At 33.2% G+C, this 15330-nt stretch overlaps 1 protein-coding gene across 1 annotated transcript; it reads left to right on the top strand.

Moving 5' to 3' along the window:
• The first annotated feature begins 9444 nt into the window (after positions 1-9444).
• On the top strand, positions 9445-15081 carry LOC7475119 (phospholipase D alpha 1). Its single transcript, XM_002299720.4, has 4 exons — positions 9445-9719; positions 9818-9917; positions 11950-13849; positions 14366-15081. Exons 2-4 carry the CDS (start codon positions 9825-9827, stop codon positions 14797-14799), a joined length of 2427 nt encoding a protein of 808 aa, XP_002299756.1. The 5' UTR covers positions 9445-9719; positions 9818-9824; the 3' UTR covers positions 14800-15081.
• The last annotated feature ends 249 nt before the right edge of the window (positions 15082-15330 follow it).

Here is a 15330-nt window from a genome sequence, read left to right as displayed (position 1 = left end):
ATGTTAATTAAAAAAAAGATAAATCAAGTTTTTTCTTAATAAAAATGATTTAATTAAATGTAGAAGAATAGATTAAAACTCACCTCATTATATTTTATTTCTTAAAATATTCATAGGTATTAGGAGTCCTCAGCAGTTAATCATTCATAGCTTAATTATGACAGCAGGTTTACATGTCTTTAATGAACTAAAATCTAATTATTTTCAATGAAAAACACTCCATGCCGACTAATGTATAAAAGACATTGACGTGACTTGTTTAGAAGTGATAATTGAACCCAAGATATTTTGGCATTTGACACCAAGTTATTATCATCATTGGTGCTGGGATTTGTGGATAGAATAAAAAAGGTGTATTTAATCATTTTTCCTTGGCCCTTTCCAATTTTTCTCTGTTTCACTCATGACTTCCACTCTTGGTTTGCTTTATTACTTGTCTAAAATGCCCCCTCCTCATGGCCCTTGATGGATGTCCACGTGAGACACAGGGAAGGAGAGATTCCAAGAATGCAATGTTAGAACTTGGAAGACTATTCGGCATCATTACCGTTGATAGCAAGTTCTCACATGCGTGAATCACGGGCATCTCGTACAACAGAGAAAAACAACGTGGGACCTGCAATTTCTGTATGCTGCCACGTTAACCCATGATTTCCTTACGCCTAGCTATCTTTCTTAACACCAAATAGTGTAATTGTTCTTTTTCTAACATGTCCCCACAACTACAGGAGAACACTCTTATGGAAGAAGGAAAATAATTCAAGTAAATTACGAATTATAATATATTAACATGAAACTAGTGGCGGGTTAGATTGAAGAATCTTTTTTTCTTTACAACTTGATTCAATCATTTGAATGCATGTATATACATGAAGTTAAACTTGAAATCATAACACCACCTTCTATGATAAACACAATCGAAAGCAAATTCACTATTCATATAAATAATAAAGTTGATCAAACCTTTTTTTTCATTTTTTTTCTATTTTGTTTTTCATTTTTTTATTTAATTTGTTTATAGCTTAATTCTAGAAGATAAATTTTTTATTAATGCAGAAAAACAATTAAAAATGAGAGGAACATGGTGTAAAACATAGAGAAAATTCATGGTTAGTCTTAGAGTTTTTAGAGTTTTTATTTTGATCTAAAAGTTTATTTTCTTCCTTTTCAATCCCTGGATTTCAGAGAGGGAAGAGAAACTTGTTAGACAATAACGAGGTTGTTAGTTGACCGCAATTCGACCACAAAAAAAGGATTTTTAATTTGTGCAAGTTTCAACTAAGGCTAAACTTAGAGATCCTTTGGAGCATCAAGAAGAGGCCTTAGTATATTTAATACATGTGCAAGAGAGGCACAATCCACCCATAACTTCAGAGGACATGATGATGTAGATGGTGATTTAGATGTTATCAAGCTAAAAATACCTACTTTTCAAGGTAAAAACGATCCCGAGACGTATTTGGAGTGAGAGAAAAAGGTGGATTGAATTTTCAATTGTCGAAGCTATTCAGAGGCGAGGAAGGCGAAATTGATAGTCATTGAATGTACAGAATACATATTAATTTGGTGGAATCAAAATGTGATTCACAGGAGGAGGAATGAAGAAAGACCAATGGTGTTATAAGAGGAGTGAAAGTGTTGATGATAAGGCAATTTGTGCCTAACCATTATTATAGGAATTTGTATCTAAAATTACAAAGTTTGTATCAAGGTTTTAAGTCAGTGGATAAGTATTATAAGGAAATGGAGATCGTGATGATTTAGGCTAACATAATTGAGGATAGGGAGGTCATGATGGCTAGATTTCTTAATGGATTGAATATGAAGATTCTGAATATGGTGGAATTATAAAATTACATGGAGTTGGAGAATATGGTCCATATGGTGATGAATGTGGAGAGGAAAATAAAAAGAAGGGGACGGACACGTTTTTGGACCAATTCGACTTCATCTTCATTAGCATGAAGGCCGAATCAGAAGAGAGATGAGGCTACCTAACCAAAGTCTTTTATCCCTACTAAAGTTGAACCACCTAAAGTTAAGGTTGAAACCTCTACGTTTTTAAAGGTAAATTTAACTCTCAACTAAAACATACTCGAGATGTTAAATGTTTCAGGTGTCAGGGGCTTGGATAATGGTGATAAGAGACAATGATGATGTGGAATTCGAGAGTGACATTTTAGATTGTGAAAACATGTTACCATTGAAGGATTGTACTGAGGATTAAGTGGTGTTACCTGTTGAGGAGTCCTTGATTATAAGACGTACACTTCAGGTTCAGGTTAAGGAAGATGACAGTGATTTACAAACGAAAAACATCTTCCATACACGATGCTATGTAGAAAACAAGACGTGTAGTTTGATTATTGATAGTGGAAGTTGTACTAGTATGGCTAGAACTACCTTGTTAGTAAACTGAACATGTGGGCATGCTCGTTATAAACCTAGAACTAGTAGGGAAAAAACTTTTGTCGCATATAGAAAACTTAGATACTTCTCAATCACTTCTAGACTACAAAGGTTATCCACGTCTCCAAATACTCCTAAGCATATGACATGTCATCATTCATATGATGCGGTGGATGGAGTTATGGTGCACCCATCTGATGGTGAAGTCTGGAAACATTTTAATAAGGTGCATCCTCAATTTTCATTCGAATCAAAGAATATACGTCTTGGGTTATGTACATACAAATTCAATCCATTTAAGTCATTTACTTCTTCTTATTATTGTTAGTCGGTGATACTTACAGTTTACAACTTGCCATCAAGGATGTATATGAGTTAGGTCATACCTAGTTCTAATAGTGCAGGTTGGAATATAGATATTTATCTTTGACCGTTGATTGGTGAGTTGAAGCATTTATGGTCATCCGAGACTTTGACTTATAATGTCTCGAGGAAATAGAATTTTCAGATGAAAATGGTTTTGATGTGGACTATCAATGATTTTCCTGCATATGAAATGGTTTCTAGTTGGAGCACACATGCAAAATTAACATCTTCATACTATATAAAAAATAACAAAGCCTTCACGTTAACAAATGATGGTAAAATGTTTTTTTATTGCCACCAACGGTTCTTGCTAACAGATCATAAGTATAGAAAGAATATAAATGACTTTTTTGTTGGTAGAGTTAAAAGGGATGTTGCACTGCTGCTACCGTGGTGAAGAATTGTATGATGTGGTGTCGTTGTACAATGACATTGTGTGTTTTCAATCCGGTAAACATAAGTTTCCTGGTTTTGGTGTGAACCATAATTGGGTAAAGCAAAGTATTTTCTGGGAGCTTTTTTATTGGAAGACCAATCTCTTTTGTCATAATCTTAATGTCATGCACATTGAAAATAACATGTTTGAAAATATTTTTAACACGATTATGGACATGAAAGGAAAGACAAATGACAATATAAAGGCTATAATAATTATACATTTATTTTGTCATCATAAAAATATGGAGTTGGTTTATGATGGGTTACGGATAACAAAGCCCAAAGCCAACTTTGTCTTAGATAAGAATGCATAATTACTTATCTACCACTGGCTTAAGAGTCTATATTTTCCTAATGGATATACTTTAAACATATCTAGATTGGTGAATTTGAAGGATTGTAAATTGTATGGAATTAAGAGTCATGAATGCCACATGTTTATACAAACACTCATTCCAATAGCTTACCAGGATTTATTGTCAAATAAGATATAAGATGCACTCACAGAGATCGATCACTTCTTTAAAGATATATGCTCCAACAAGTTATATATACAACACATGGAGAGGCTTTAAACAAATATTATCTAGACAATTTGCAAACTTAAGATGATATTGCTTTCATCGTTCCTTCAATTCAATAGAGCATTTACTCATACATTTATTGTTTGAGGCAAAAGTTGAAAGCTTAATCTAGTATAGATGGATGTATCCATTCGAAAGGTTGGGGATTACATATGTATCATAATTAAATTTCTACTATTGTCTTTTTTTAAAATTCAAAACATTCATTTAATTCCATGCAGATACTTGTTCAACCTTAGAAGAAAAGTAAAAAGCAAGGTGCATGTTAAAGCTTTAATATATGAGGCTTAAATTGTTGAAGAGATCTCAATATTTATCTCATACTATTTCGAGCCTCACTTAAGAACAAGAATCAACCGCGTTATAAGATATGATGACGATGAGGAAGTATCTTTGAATGAGAACTTGTCAATATTTTCTCATCCTAGACAACCTGTACCAAAAATGTTGTGAAGGGAAGATACTTGATAAAAATTGAACTCAAACATGCATATAATTATAAGTTATTTAACTATGATAAATTGAGACTTAGTAAGTATAATAATTAACATGTCATTACTTTTGAACAATTTATCACTTATACTATTATAAACTAATAGATTGAATAATTTCTCGTAGGAAACATCATAAAATTTAAAATCCCAAAACTCATAACTAACTAAATCTTAAATCTTTTGATTATAAGATGGAAAATTTTCCATGTGGTTCAGAATACATTTAAGGATTGTTTAATTATTCTTATCTCTCGGAATACTTAATTTTGTAACACATTTCTCATTAATTGTTAATGGTTGTAATTCTCGTACCAGGTTTATCAATTGGGAGAATGCTAATGTTACTTTGAATTTATTATGTTCGGGTCTTGAAAGAAAGGTGAAGTGCTAAAATATGTATTTCATCAATATACGTGTTTTTCATACTAAAAAGTATGGTTAGGATAGAAAGACATATAACATAAGAGTTTGTGTTAAGAAATTGACTTCTAATGAGTTCAAAGTTAACTACTATGGTAAGTTAAAAGAGGTAATTGAACTGTAATATCACAACAAGCAGAATAAAGTTTTTTATTCAAATGCTATTTGTATGATGCCACTGACTGGGGAATTAGAGTAGATCTTCATCATGGTTTGGTAGAAATTAATATAAAGGCTAGACTATGTAATGTCGATGATGTCTTTATTTTCTTCAAGTAATGCCAGTAAGTTTATTATACATGTACTCCTTCCTTTAAAAATGATCATTCAATAGTTGATTGGTTATCTATAGTGAAAACCAAACTCATAGGTCATGTTTAAGTTGTTTAGAATGGTAATGATAAACTAACTATGAGAGATGATGTCTTTCAACTTGATAAGTTAGTTGATCCATATCGAGTTGTTTTATCTACTGACTTAGAAGAAAATTCAAATTTTCGCATCGTTGAGAATACTTTTATTGATGTTGACTTTAAGGATTTAAATGATGTTTGAGAACTAGCGGACATACAGAAGTCAATGAAGATGATGATGGTGATGAAATCAATGTAAGAGATGTGATGGAGATAAAGATGATGACAATGAAGAATAAGACAATTCTGATTAATTTGCACAACATGAATATGTAATGAAATTATCTATAATTCTAATATTTCTCGATGAAATTAACTTTAATGTAATGACAATGACTTGAATTTATCATTACACGACAAGGAAACAATTTTTTTTTGTGATTTTATTATTATACATAGAATTAATGTTATTGTGTTTTGCTGTATTGTGATTTTAACTATTTGCATGATGGATAAATAAAGAATACAATTACAATCTGAACACAAAAATTGTTTTATACCGATAGAATTACTAACGGATAATAGTTGTCAATACATTCCCAAGAGGTTTGGAACTGTTCATTTCTCATTGGAATTGTTCATTATATTCATTACAAATTGAATCGTCGATGGATAATGTCCATCGGTATATTTCCGAAAGGTTTGGCACTATTCATTTCTCATATGTACTATTCATTAATATTCATTATAGACAGAATCATTGACGAACATTATCTATCGGTATATTCCCAAGAGGTTTGGAATTGTTCATTTCTCATATGCACCGTTCATTATTGTTCATTATAAATGGAATCACCGATGACCAAAAAGTCATCGGTGATATTTAGGGGGGTTTCTAAAATTTTTGAACTAAATTGAAATTTTCAATTAAAGATTACAAACATAATCACCGACGAACGTGTTAAAAATATTAATATTTAACTATATGTCAGTAAATCCATCGATTAAAAAGCCCCAAATTAAAAGACCAGAATTCCTAATTTCATAACAAATGGGCATCTTCATTTCTCTGCAAATCCTTTTTCTGTCTTTGCATCCATCTCTTTTTCTTCTTATTCTCTCTCATTCTCTTCCTTCCTCACTCCATTCTCACTCCAAACATCCTCCACACCAAGTAACTCTCCTTCTTCCTATTGTTTTTTTTTTTTGCCAAGTTTTGTTAAGTTAATTAGTTGTTTTTTTCATTCTCAAGTTATTCCAAAGACACTCCAGCAAGGTCTTCTACACTAGTAAGGAAAAAATTTCAAGGTCAATGTCCTTCTTCATCTTTTTTTTTTTAATTTTCAGAACTTAATTGTATTTTTGTTTTGTGTTGGATTTTTTTGTTCTGATGGAAGTTTTGGATAGGTGAACTTGTTGTATAAGGTCTTTGTTTATGGCCTAAGATGTTTCATGAATATTTGTGTTGTTTTTCTTTATGTTTTGTTTTAAATAGAGATTGCTTTAAATTGGTTATTGTGTGTGATTTTTGGATTCATGTTTATGACTACTTATAGTGTGTGGTGCTTATTTTTAGCTAGGTAAGAGATGACGGATAGGAAAATGAGTGTTTTGTGCCTTGCTTTCTAAGATTTTAAGTACAATGAGAACATAGATAATGTAGAATAGAAGGGGCATGCAGATGATGTTTCAAGAGATGCTAGGATTGAAAATGGATCTGTTTGTGCATTTGTTTATAATCTTTAAGATAATGTAAAAGGTTGTGTTAAATGGATTTGGAAGTTGGCCACGTTTGGTAATGTGAAGTTCTTATTAAATAAGATATCGGTGTATCCTAATTTATGTATTTCTAACAATTTTGTTTATGTAGTTATGTCCACTCATAATTCAGATAAATTAGACAATGAAAGTGCCTTTATATAGTTACTTAAACTTTTAAGAAATTAGAAACATTAGATTTACATTAGTAAACCTTGGGAGAGTCGGGGTGATTTTCAACAATAAATCTAAATGTCAATCCTAACTGCTACAAATAGTTAATCAAATTATTAGTTTGATTACTAAGTACATGCAGTTTTCTGGTAAATCAATATGTTGGAAATATAGAAATAATGGAAATAAAATCAACTTCTCCTATATAGGGGAGGTGTTGCCATTTTTTTTAAAATAGAAATGGTTTATGGTATCTCAATCCTTTGATTTGTGTAGATACTAGGGAAAAATCATTAGCGCGTTGTATAGACATGATCACTGCTAGAAGAACTAGTAGCACTTTTGACGACCATGAATCATTAGGTGCATATCATGAACTGGCCCCTGAGGCTTATGCAATCTCCCTTGACGCAGGTTAATTGAGTGTAATGTCGCTACGCTGAGAAGGGGTCTTTTTAGAGCAGAATTCATTTGCTAGGAAGTACCTTGCCTAGTGGAAACCTGACCACTCAATATAAGTTTTTTTTTTTTTCATGCACTACTAAAAATATAAAGAACAATTAATAATTTCTAAAAAGTTAATTTCAATTAACGAATGTAATTTTAGGTTTACAAATATTGAGATTGCCCGAATAATAACACTAGCGATGAAATCATCGATGTAAGCGTCATTGTTTCAATGAAGTCAGGTTTCCAAAAATCTTGAATGGAAATCCATGATTGATGCATGGTTCAGAAAGTTTAAGGTTAATATTAACTTAAATATTTTTTATGTTAATTTCGTTAATTTATTAACTAACAAATTTGAATTGCAAGGAAAGTTTTTACTGGGATTGGGCTGACAACGCTGTTTTCATAAGGGTTTGAGAGAATTATAGCGTAACGAGGTAAGATTGAAATCAAAATAAATATTTTTTTTTATCAAAATGTTAAAATTTTATTTTTTATTTATTAACCAATAATTCATTTATACCATATAGGTTGCATGATTTTTGGTACGAGGCATAGAAAAAAGCAAAAAAAAAAAAAAAACTAAAAAAAGAGCTTCCAAGCTGAAAGGATGTGGCGGTCTGAAAGGATTTCAGACCTCCATACGTGTCAAGGGTTGTATGAGTAGATTATATTTAGCATGTAACATCCAAGCATTTCATGCAACGGTCACAATTCGATGCAGAGAACTAGAATAAAGAGATTTACGGTTCCATTACCACTCACACCAGTAGATTCATTCCGTTCATTTTGCATGTAAAGCAGAAGGTAAAATTCTTTTTTTTATTACATCTATTTTTTTAATTTCTTTTTACATGTAAAGTTATTTTTCCTTTCGATTTAACCCTATTTGTTTTTAAAGATTGACTTTATGATTTTCTTTAGTTTCTTTTATATCGAGCTATTCCAATATCATGACTTATGCCATGATTTTTGCGAGTTAACTTGGTTTGTCCCGCATCTTATTACCCAAATTACATATGTATCACGCTACCTCAGGTTGACTCGAGTTTTTGTCCATTTTTATTTAGTTTTGTACTTTCAATGGTTTTTTTCTCAAGTTATTATGATTTTCTTAAAAAATATTTGCTTACTATCGTTGTCTTTTTTTTTATCATCTAATTAAAATAAAATCAATTTATTAAACCTGATCAGGGTTATAACTCGAATCGTTTGTTTTTTTTTATTTCTTGAAACGCGCTTGCGGCACCTGACCTATAATTGTTTTTTTCTTATAATGTTGGTTTTTATTTAATTGATACCTTCTTTTAATAAGTCTTCTTTTAAAATATTTTTTAATTTATGTTTCAATTAATATGTCTTCTATATGATTGTTTATTTTGCTTATTTTGATTTTTTTAAGAGAGTTTTTTTAAAGAAATTATTTTGAATGTATTTTTTTAAAGATACTGTTCTGATTCATGTATAATTTTTTATGTTCTATATGGATAAACTTTATTTTTAAAAATAAAATTTTTTTTTCTAATATGTACAGCATTACATAATTGTTTTTTCATTTCTTTTATTCCATCAATTTCATATATGTATCTATTTTTATTATTATTTGATTGAATAAAAAAATAATTTTAATAAATATATTCAATAAATATAACCGGATAAATGTTTCATGTTATGAGATTAAATATCTTGATCTACATATGTTTTTTGATTTTTCTATAAAAATATTAAATGAATATTTTTATTTTTTTTATTTTGATATTAAAAATAAAAAAATTATTTTAATATATTTTTAACTAAATAAATTTTATACAAATACTCTATATCGCATTACCAATCATACAAGAAGTGTTTTTATACATTAATATGAAATCTGAAATTCAAAATACTAGTGTTAATTTTCATGCTAATTTAATTCTAAAATAAATCTTATAATAATTTTTTTTATCATTTTAATTTAAATAACACATGACAGAGATCAGGATGAGTGACTTGACTTGCAACGTGTCTTGTCCTTGAATTTTTTATTTTTTGTTTTTGGTAAGAAGCGCCAACAGTAACAACTTTTCTGCCTCGCGAGACGCGCTCTCTCTCTCTCACTCTCTTTCTCCGCGTAAAGATACCGGAGGCAGCGTAGCATTGTTTTGTTACTTAAATCACATGTGATTCGGATCAGATCCCACAATCTTAATTGACCACCTTCGATTCTCTCTCGATCCAAGATTCAGTGATCTCTTTCCTTTCATTTTCACCAGACCTTCTCTCAGTATTCAGTAGTAAGCAGCTCGATTTTACTCTTTTTGTTCATGATCTATCGTTAATCTGCTTTGAAGATTGAATTGAATTTATTTTCATGTATGTGTGTAATATATAGGTGAGAAATGGCGCAGATTTTGTTGCACGGGAATTTACATGTGACGATCTATGAGGTGGATAAGATCGGGGAGGGTGGTGGTCATGGCTTCTTCCACAAGGTCTTTGTCTTGTCTTTTCTATGCTATGGATCGATGCTGCTAATTCTGATTACTTCCTTCTTCTTCTTGTTTTTTTTTTTTATTTGATAGGGAGTTAATCAAGTTTTCGAATACTGATCCTACTGCTTTTATTTTTTTTGAAAGGATTACATTTTGGGCACAGATCTTTACTCTCTGACCATCTATCGGCTGGTTTTTTTTTTTTTTAAAGGAATTAGGGATAGGGATTGAGTAATGGAAGTGGTTTATTTAATCTGTTTGATGATCTTGGTATATCTTTAGTTTATTTTGTTTATTTATTTATTTGGTGGGTAGAGATTTTTTTATTATTTTTAAATACCCTTTTGTTGTTTTTGTTCAGAACTAAGTAAAGCATTTGATATCGAACATGTTTGTCCTGAAAAATGTAAAAGAAGAGAAATATTATTGAAAGAATGAAGGAAACATGATGTTTTAAGATGCCCTCAACCAACAATTGTAACATTCATGATACCAAGCTTGCTTTACATCTACTATATGTTTGTTTGAAACTTTGATTGGAGTGAGAGAACCCCACCCCTTTTTTTTTTTTTTGTTTTTTTAGAAAGGGAAAACCCATTTCGATTTTTATAAATTCAGTGGAATAAGTACTGCCTTTCTTCACTGGAATGGATTCTCTTGTTACATTCCTAGGAAGAGAAGGTTATCCACTGAGGCTAACATCGCCACATGCCATCTCAGGAATACAAATTTTGTTTTGTTGTCTTTGATGCCAAAACTAAAAAATTTTAATTTCTTAGTACTCGTAAGCAAAACACTTGTAAACTAGAATGACTTCTCACCGAGAAGTCATATCTTGTGGATTTGTAGTAGATTAAATATGTCCGGATCCTTGTTATACCAGTGATTAATGGAAGTTTCTGCATAGATCAGATGTTATACATGTCTACATGAAGGAATTGCCTCTGTAGGTAGCTCCAAGATATATGCTTATATTAATGCCAGCATATCTTTTTTTTTTTTTTTTGGCTCTGAAGGAAGTTTGAGATTTCACATCCACCCCTCTTAATGTTTCACATCTTGCTTGCTTATTAAATCAACTTGTTATGATTTTGAATTTATTACTATTATTTCTAGGTGCTGTAAGTGAGTATGAGCATCGACACCTACAAACTGCTTCTATGTTGGTTTTGAATTAATCATCTTGTGTTATTCATGTGTTTGATGTTTGACTTTTTATCTATGAAGTCTTAGAAAATATTATTTTGCTCATTACTTGTATAAAGGTGTTGAAATAATTGCAAAGTGTGAAAATATGTATTCTTTTTAAGACAGTATTGTTTGTTGGAATTCTTGCATAATAATTTAGTTTAAAGTCTCTGCAACATTTTGCGTACCTTTTTATCCTTTAGTATTTTTTTCATATCACAGTTTAATCTCTCTCTCTCTCTCTCTCTCTCTTAAATACCATACACTTTTATGATATGAATTGGTGAACCTGGACAGCATTGCCGTAAATGCTTTTGTTGCATTTTGTCTTGTTATAGACATCAGCGTCTTTTTACATCGAGAACATTATGCACTGGATTATATTTTATTTGTAATTCATGCTATGTCATATAAACCACCATAAATCTGTTTTTTTGTAAAAAAAAAAAAAACCTCTCCCCCTTTTTTTTTATGAAAGAAAATATAGTTACAGAAGCTTGTAACATTTTAACAACCTTTTCTTCTAATAGTGATGCATGTTGCTATTTGGTTCTCTTTCCCCCCCTTGCACTTCTGAGAATTTACTGTTTTCCCATGCTGAAGAGTTTATTCCAATCACCCCAGAGAAGTGATCCAATTTGGATTTTCCCTTGTTCAAGACATCAATTTACAAGTCCTTGTTTTTAACTCTTGACTCTTCACATTTGAATTATCCAATTTGGATTTTCCCTTGTTCAAGACATCAATTTACAAGTCCTTGTTTTTAACTCATGATTCTTCACATTAGAATTATGTGGTCGCTTAATCTATCTTCCCAAGTTTCTAATTGAAATTCTTCTTGTAGCTCGTGGGGAAAGTTGGGGAGAAAGTTGGTATTGGCAACGGAATCAGCAGACTCTATGCAACTATTGATCTAGAAAAGGCTAGAGTTGGGAGGACCAGAATCCTTGAAAATGAAGCAACCAACCCAAGGTGGTATGAGTCTTTTCACATTTACTGTGCTCATATGGCCTCAAATGTTATTTTCACAGTCAAGGATGTTAATCCAATTGGGGCAACCTTGATCGGAAGAGCATATATACCTGTTGAAGAAATCCTAGATGGGGAAGAAATAGATAGATGGGTTGAGATATTGGATGGAGACAAAAATCCAATTCGTGCAGGTTCCAAGATCCATGTGAAGCTACAATACTTTGATATCACAAACGACCATAATTGGGGCCGTGGCATCAGAGGTTCAAAATATCCTGGAGTACCTTATACATTCTACTCTCAGAGACAAGGGTGTAGGGTTTCTCTGTACCAAGATGCTCATATACCAGACAAATTTATTCCAAAAATCCCTCTTGCTTCAGGAGAGTACTATGAGCCCCACAGATGTTGGGAAGATGTCTTTGATGCAATCACAAATGCAAAGCACTTGATCTACATCACTGGCTGGTCTGTTTATACTGAAATCAGTCTGGTAAGGGATTCAAGGAGGCCAAAGCCTGGCGGAGACATCACTCTGGGTGAGCTGCTGAAGAAGAAGGCAAGTGAAGGTGTTAGGGTTCTTATGCTTATTTGGGATGACAGAACCTCTGTTGGTTTGCTGAAAAGGGATGGACTGATGGCCACCCATGATGAAGAAACTGAGCACTACTTCCAGAATACGGATGTGCACTGTATCTTGTGTCCTCGAAATCCTGATGATGGTGGAAGCATTGTTCAGGATCTGCAAATATCTACTATGTTCACTCATCACCAGAAGATTGTGGTAGTGGACAGTGCAATGCCTAATGGAGATTCCCAGCGGAGGAGAATTGTTAGTTATATTGGGGGGATTGATCTTTGTGATGGGAGATACGATACCCCCTTCCATTCCCTTTTTAGGACATTGGACACTGCTCACCATGATGATTTTCACCAGCCCAACTTTACCGGTGCGTCAATTCAAAAAGGTGGTCCCAGAGAACCTTGGCATGACATCCATTCCCGGCTTGAGGGACCTATTGCTTGGGATGTCTTGTTTAATTTTGAACAGAGATGGAAGAAGCAAGGTGGTAAAGATTTACTTGTTCAGCTGAGAGAGTTGGAAGATGTCATCATTCCACCTTCTCCAGTTACGTACCCTGATGATCATGAGACATGGAATGTGCAGTTATTTAGATCCATTGATGGTGGGGCTGCATTTGGTTTCCCGGAGACACCCGAAGATGCAGCCAAAGCTGGGCTTGTCAGCGGAAAGGATAATATCATTGATCGAAGCATTCAAGATGCCTACATTAATGCTATTCGGCGTGCGAAGAATTTCATCTATATTGAGAATCAGTATTTTCTTGGGAGTTCTTTTTGCTGGAGTGCTGATGGTATTAAGCCGGAGGACATTAATGCTTTGCATCTAATTCCAAAAGAGCTTTCACTTAAGATAGTTAGCAAGATTGAGGCAGGGGAGAGGTTCACTGTTTATGTTGTTGTTCCAATGTGGCCAGAGGGAATACCAGAGAGTGCATCAGTTCAGGCAATATTAGACTGGCAGAGGAGGACAATGGACATGATGTATAAAGATGTCATTCAGGCTCTCAGAGCCAAGGGGCTTGAAGAAGATCCTCGGAACTACTTGACATTTTTCTGCCTTGGGAATCGTGAGGTGAAGAAAAGTGGAGAATATGAACCTTCAGAAAAACCAGAGCCTGATTCAGATTACATCCGGGCCCAGGAGGCCAGGCGCTTCATGATTTATGTTCATGCAAAGATGATGATTGGTAAGCCTGAATTATCTTTAATTAAGTCTGCCCTGCAAACTAACTGAATATTTACTTGTCAGCACCAATGAGCTAACTTTCCACTTCCTCTAGATCTTCAATTTTATGGTTGGCATTGATCTTGTTGCTTGTCTATTTTCACATCACACCAGGAACTGATATTCTTAGTTTCTGACTAGTAGGCATGAAAAGAGGTAAGTACTCTGAAACTAGTACTTCCTGGCAAAGGAAGCAAAGGCTTTCTGGTGGATGTCCAGTGATGTCGAAGGATACCCATAAATTATCCTTTATTTTAAGAGTGTGAGGCTACCATAAGGATCTTTTGCTGCATACAAAATGAAGAAAGAAAATATGCACCCAATAGATGACAGAAAAAAGTATGCCTTACGAATGTACACTTTAATTTTATCCATGCATGGTGCTCTCATCTTTAATTTTTGATTTGTTGTTTCTTGCTGCTTTACTGTTATTTTTATTACGCGGTTGACTCATGGATTTGACACATGACATTTGCAGTTGATGACGAATACATCATTATTGGGTCTGCCAACATTAATCAGAGATCCATGGATGGTGCCAGGGACTCAGAAATAGCCATGGGAGGATACCAGCCATATCACTTGGCAACCAGACAGCCTGCACGAGGCCAGATCCATGGATTCCGCTTGGGATTATGGTACGAACACCTTGGCATGCTGGATGACACCTTCCTTAAACCAGAAAATGAAGATTGCATTAGGAAGGTGAACCAGATTGCTGACAAATACTGGGACTTGTATTCCAGTGAGACACTTGAGGGTGATCTACCAGGTCATTTGCTCCGTTACCCCATTGGAATTTCCAGCGAAGGAAATGTTACAGAACTGCCTGGAACAGAGTACTTCCCTGACACAAAGGCTCGTGTTCTCGGTGCCAAATCTGATTACATGCCTCCCATCCTTACTACTTAACAACCCCGACACAAAGGCTCGTGTTCTCGGTGCCAAATCTGATAACATGCCTCCCATCCCTGCTCCTCCGATTTTATATTTCCAGTAGTAGAATAATAATAATGTTATGTGTCAGCCTGCTGGGGTGCTATTTTATTTTATTTTTTCTGCCTGATTGTTCATATCAGGGATTTACAGAGATGTAACGATATGGTGTGAATGTTAATGCTGACTGTTTTGAACTTGTAAGCTTGATTTACTGGGTGATGTATGTTTGATATGGTGCCAGATTTTGTTCTTGCAGATTATTGTTCGTTTTTTTTTTTTTTTTCCTATGCTCTAAGAAAAATGGAATAGTTGCCTTTTCTCCAAAGTAAAAGGTCTTTTTTTGGAGATTTTTTCATAGGAAGCATTTACTTGAAACATAACATGTCATGATATGCATGATATTGAAGCTATTTTATAGAATTGAAGGGTGTTTTAAATTTTATTATAAAATTATGATTTTGAGGGAATGGTCTATAGAGTCCGATAAGAAGATTAATTATGCAA

This window comes from Populus trichocarpa, chromosome 1, assembly GCF_000002775.5.
Source record: "Populus trichocarpa isolate Nisqually-1 chromosome 1, P.trichocarpa_v4.1, whole genome shotgun sequence".
In the NCBI taxonomy this organism is placed as follows: domain Eukaryota; kingdom Viridiplantae; phylum Streptophyta; class Magnoliopsida; order Malpighiales; family Salicaceae; genus Populus; species Populus trichocarpa.
This window is presented reverse-complemented; position numbering and strand designations above follow the sequence as displayed.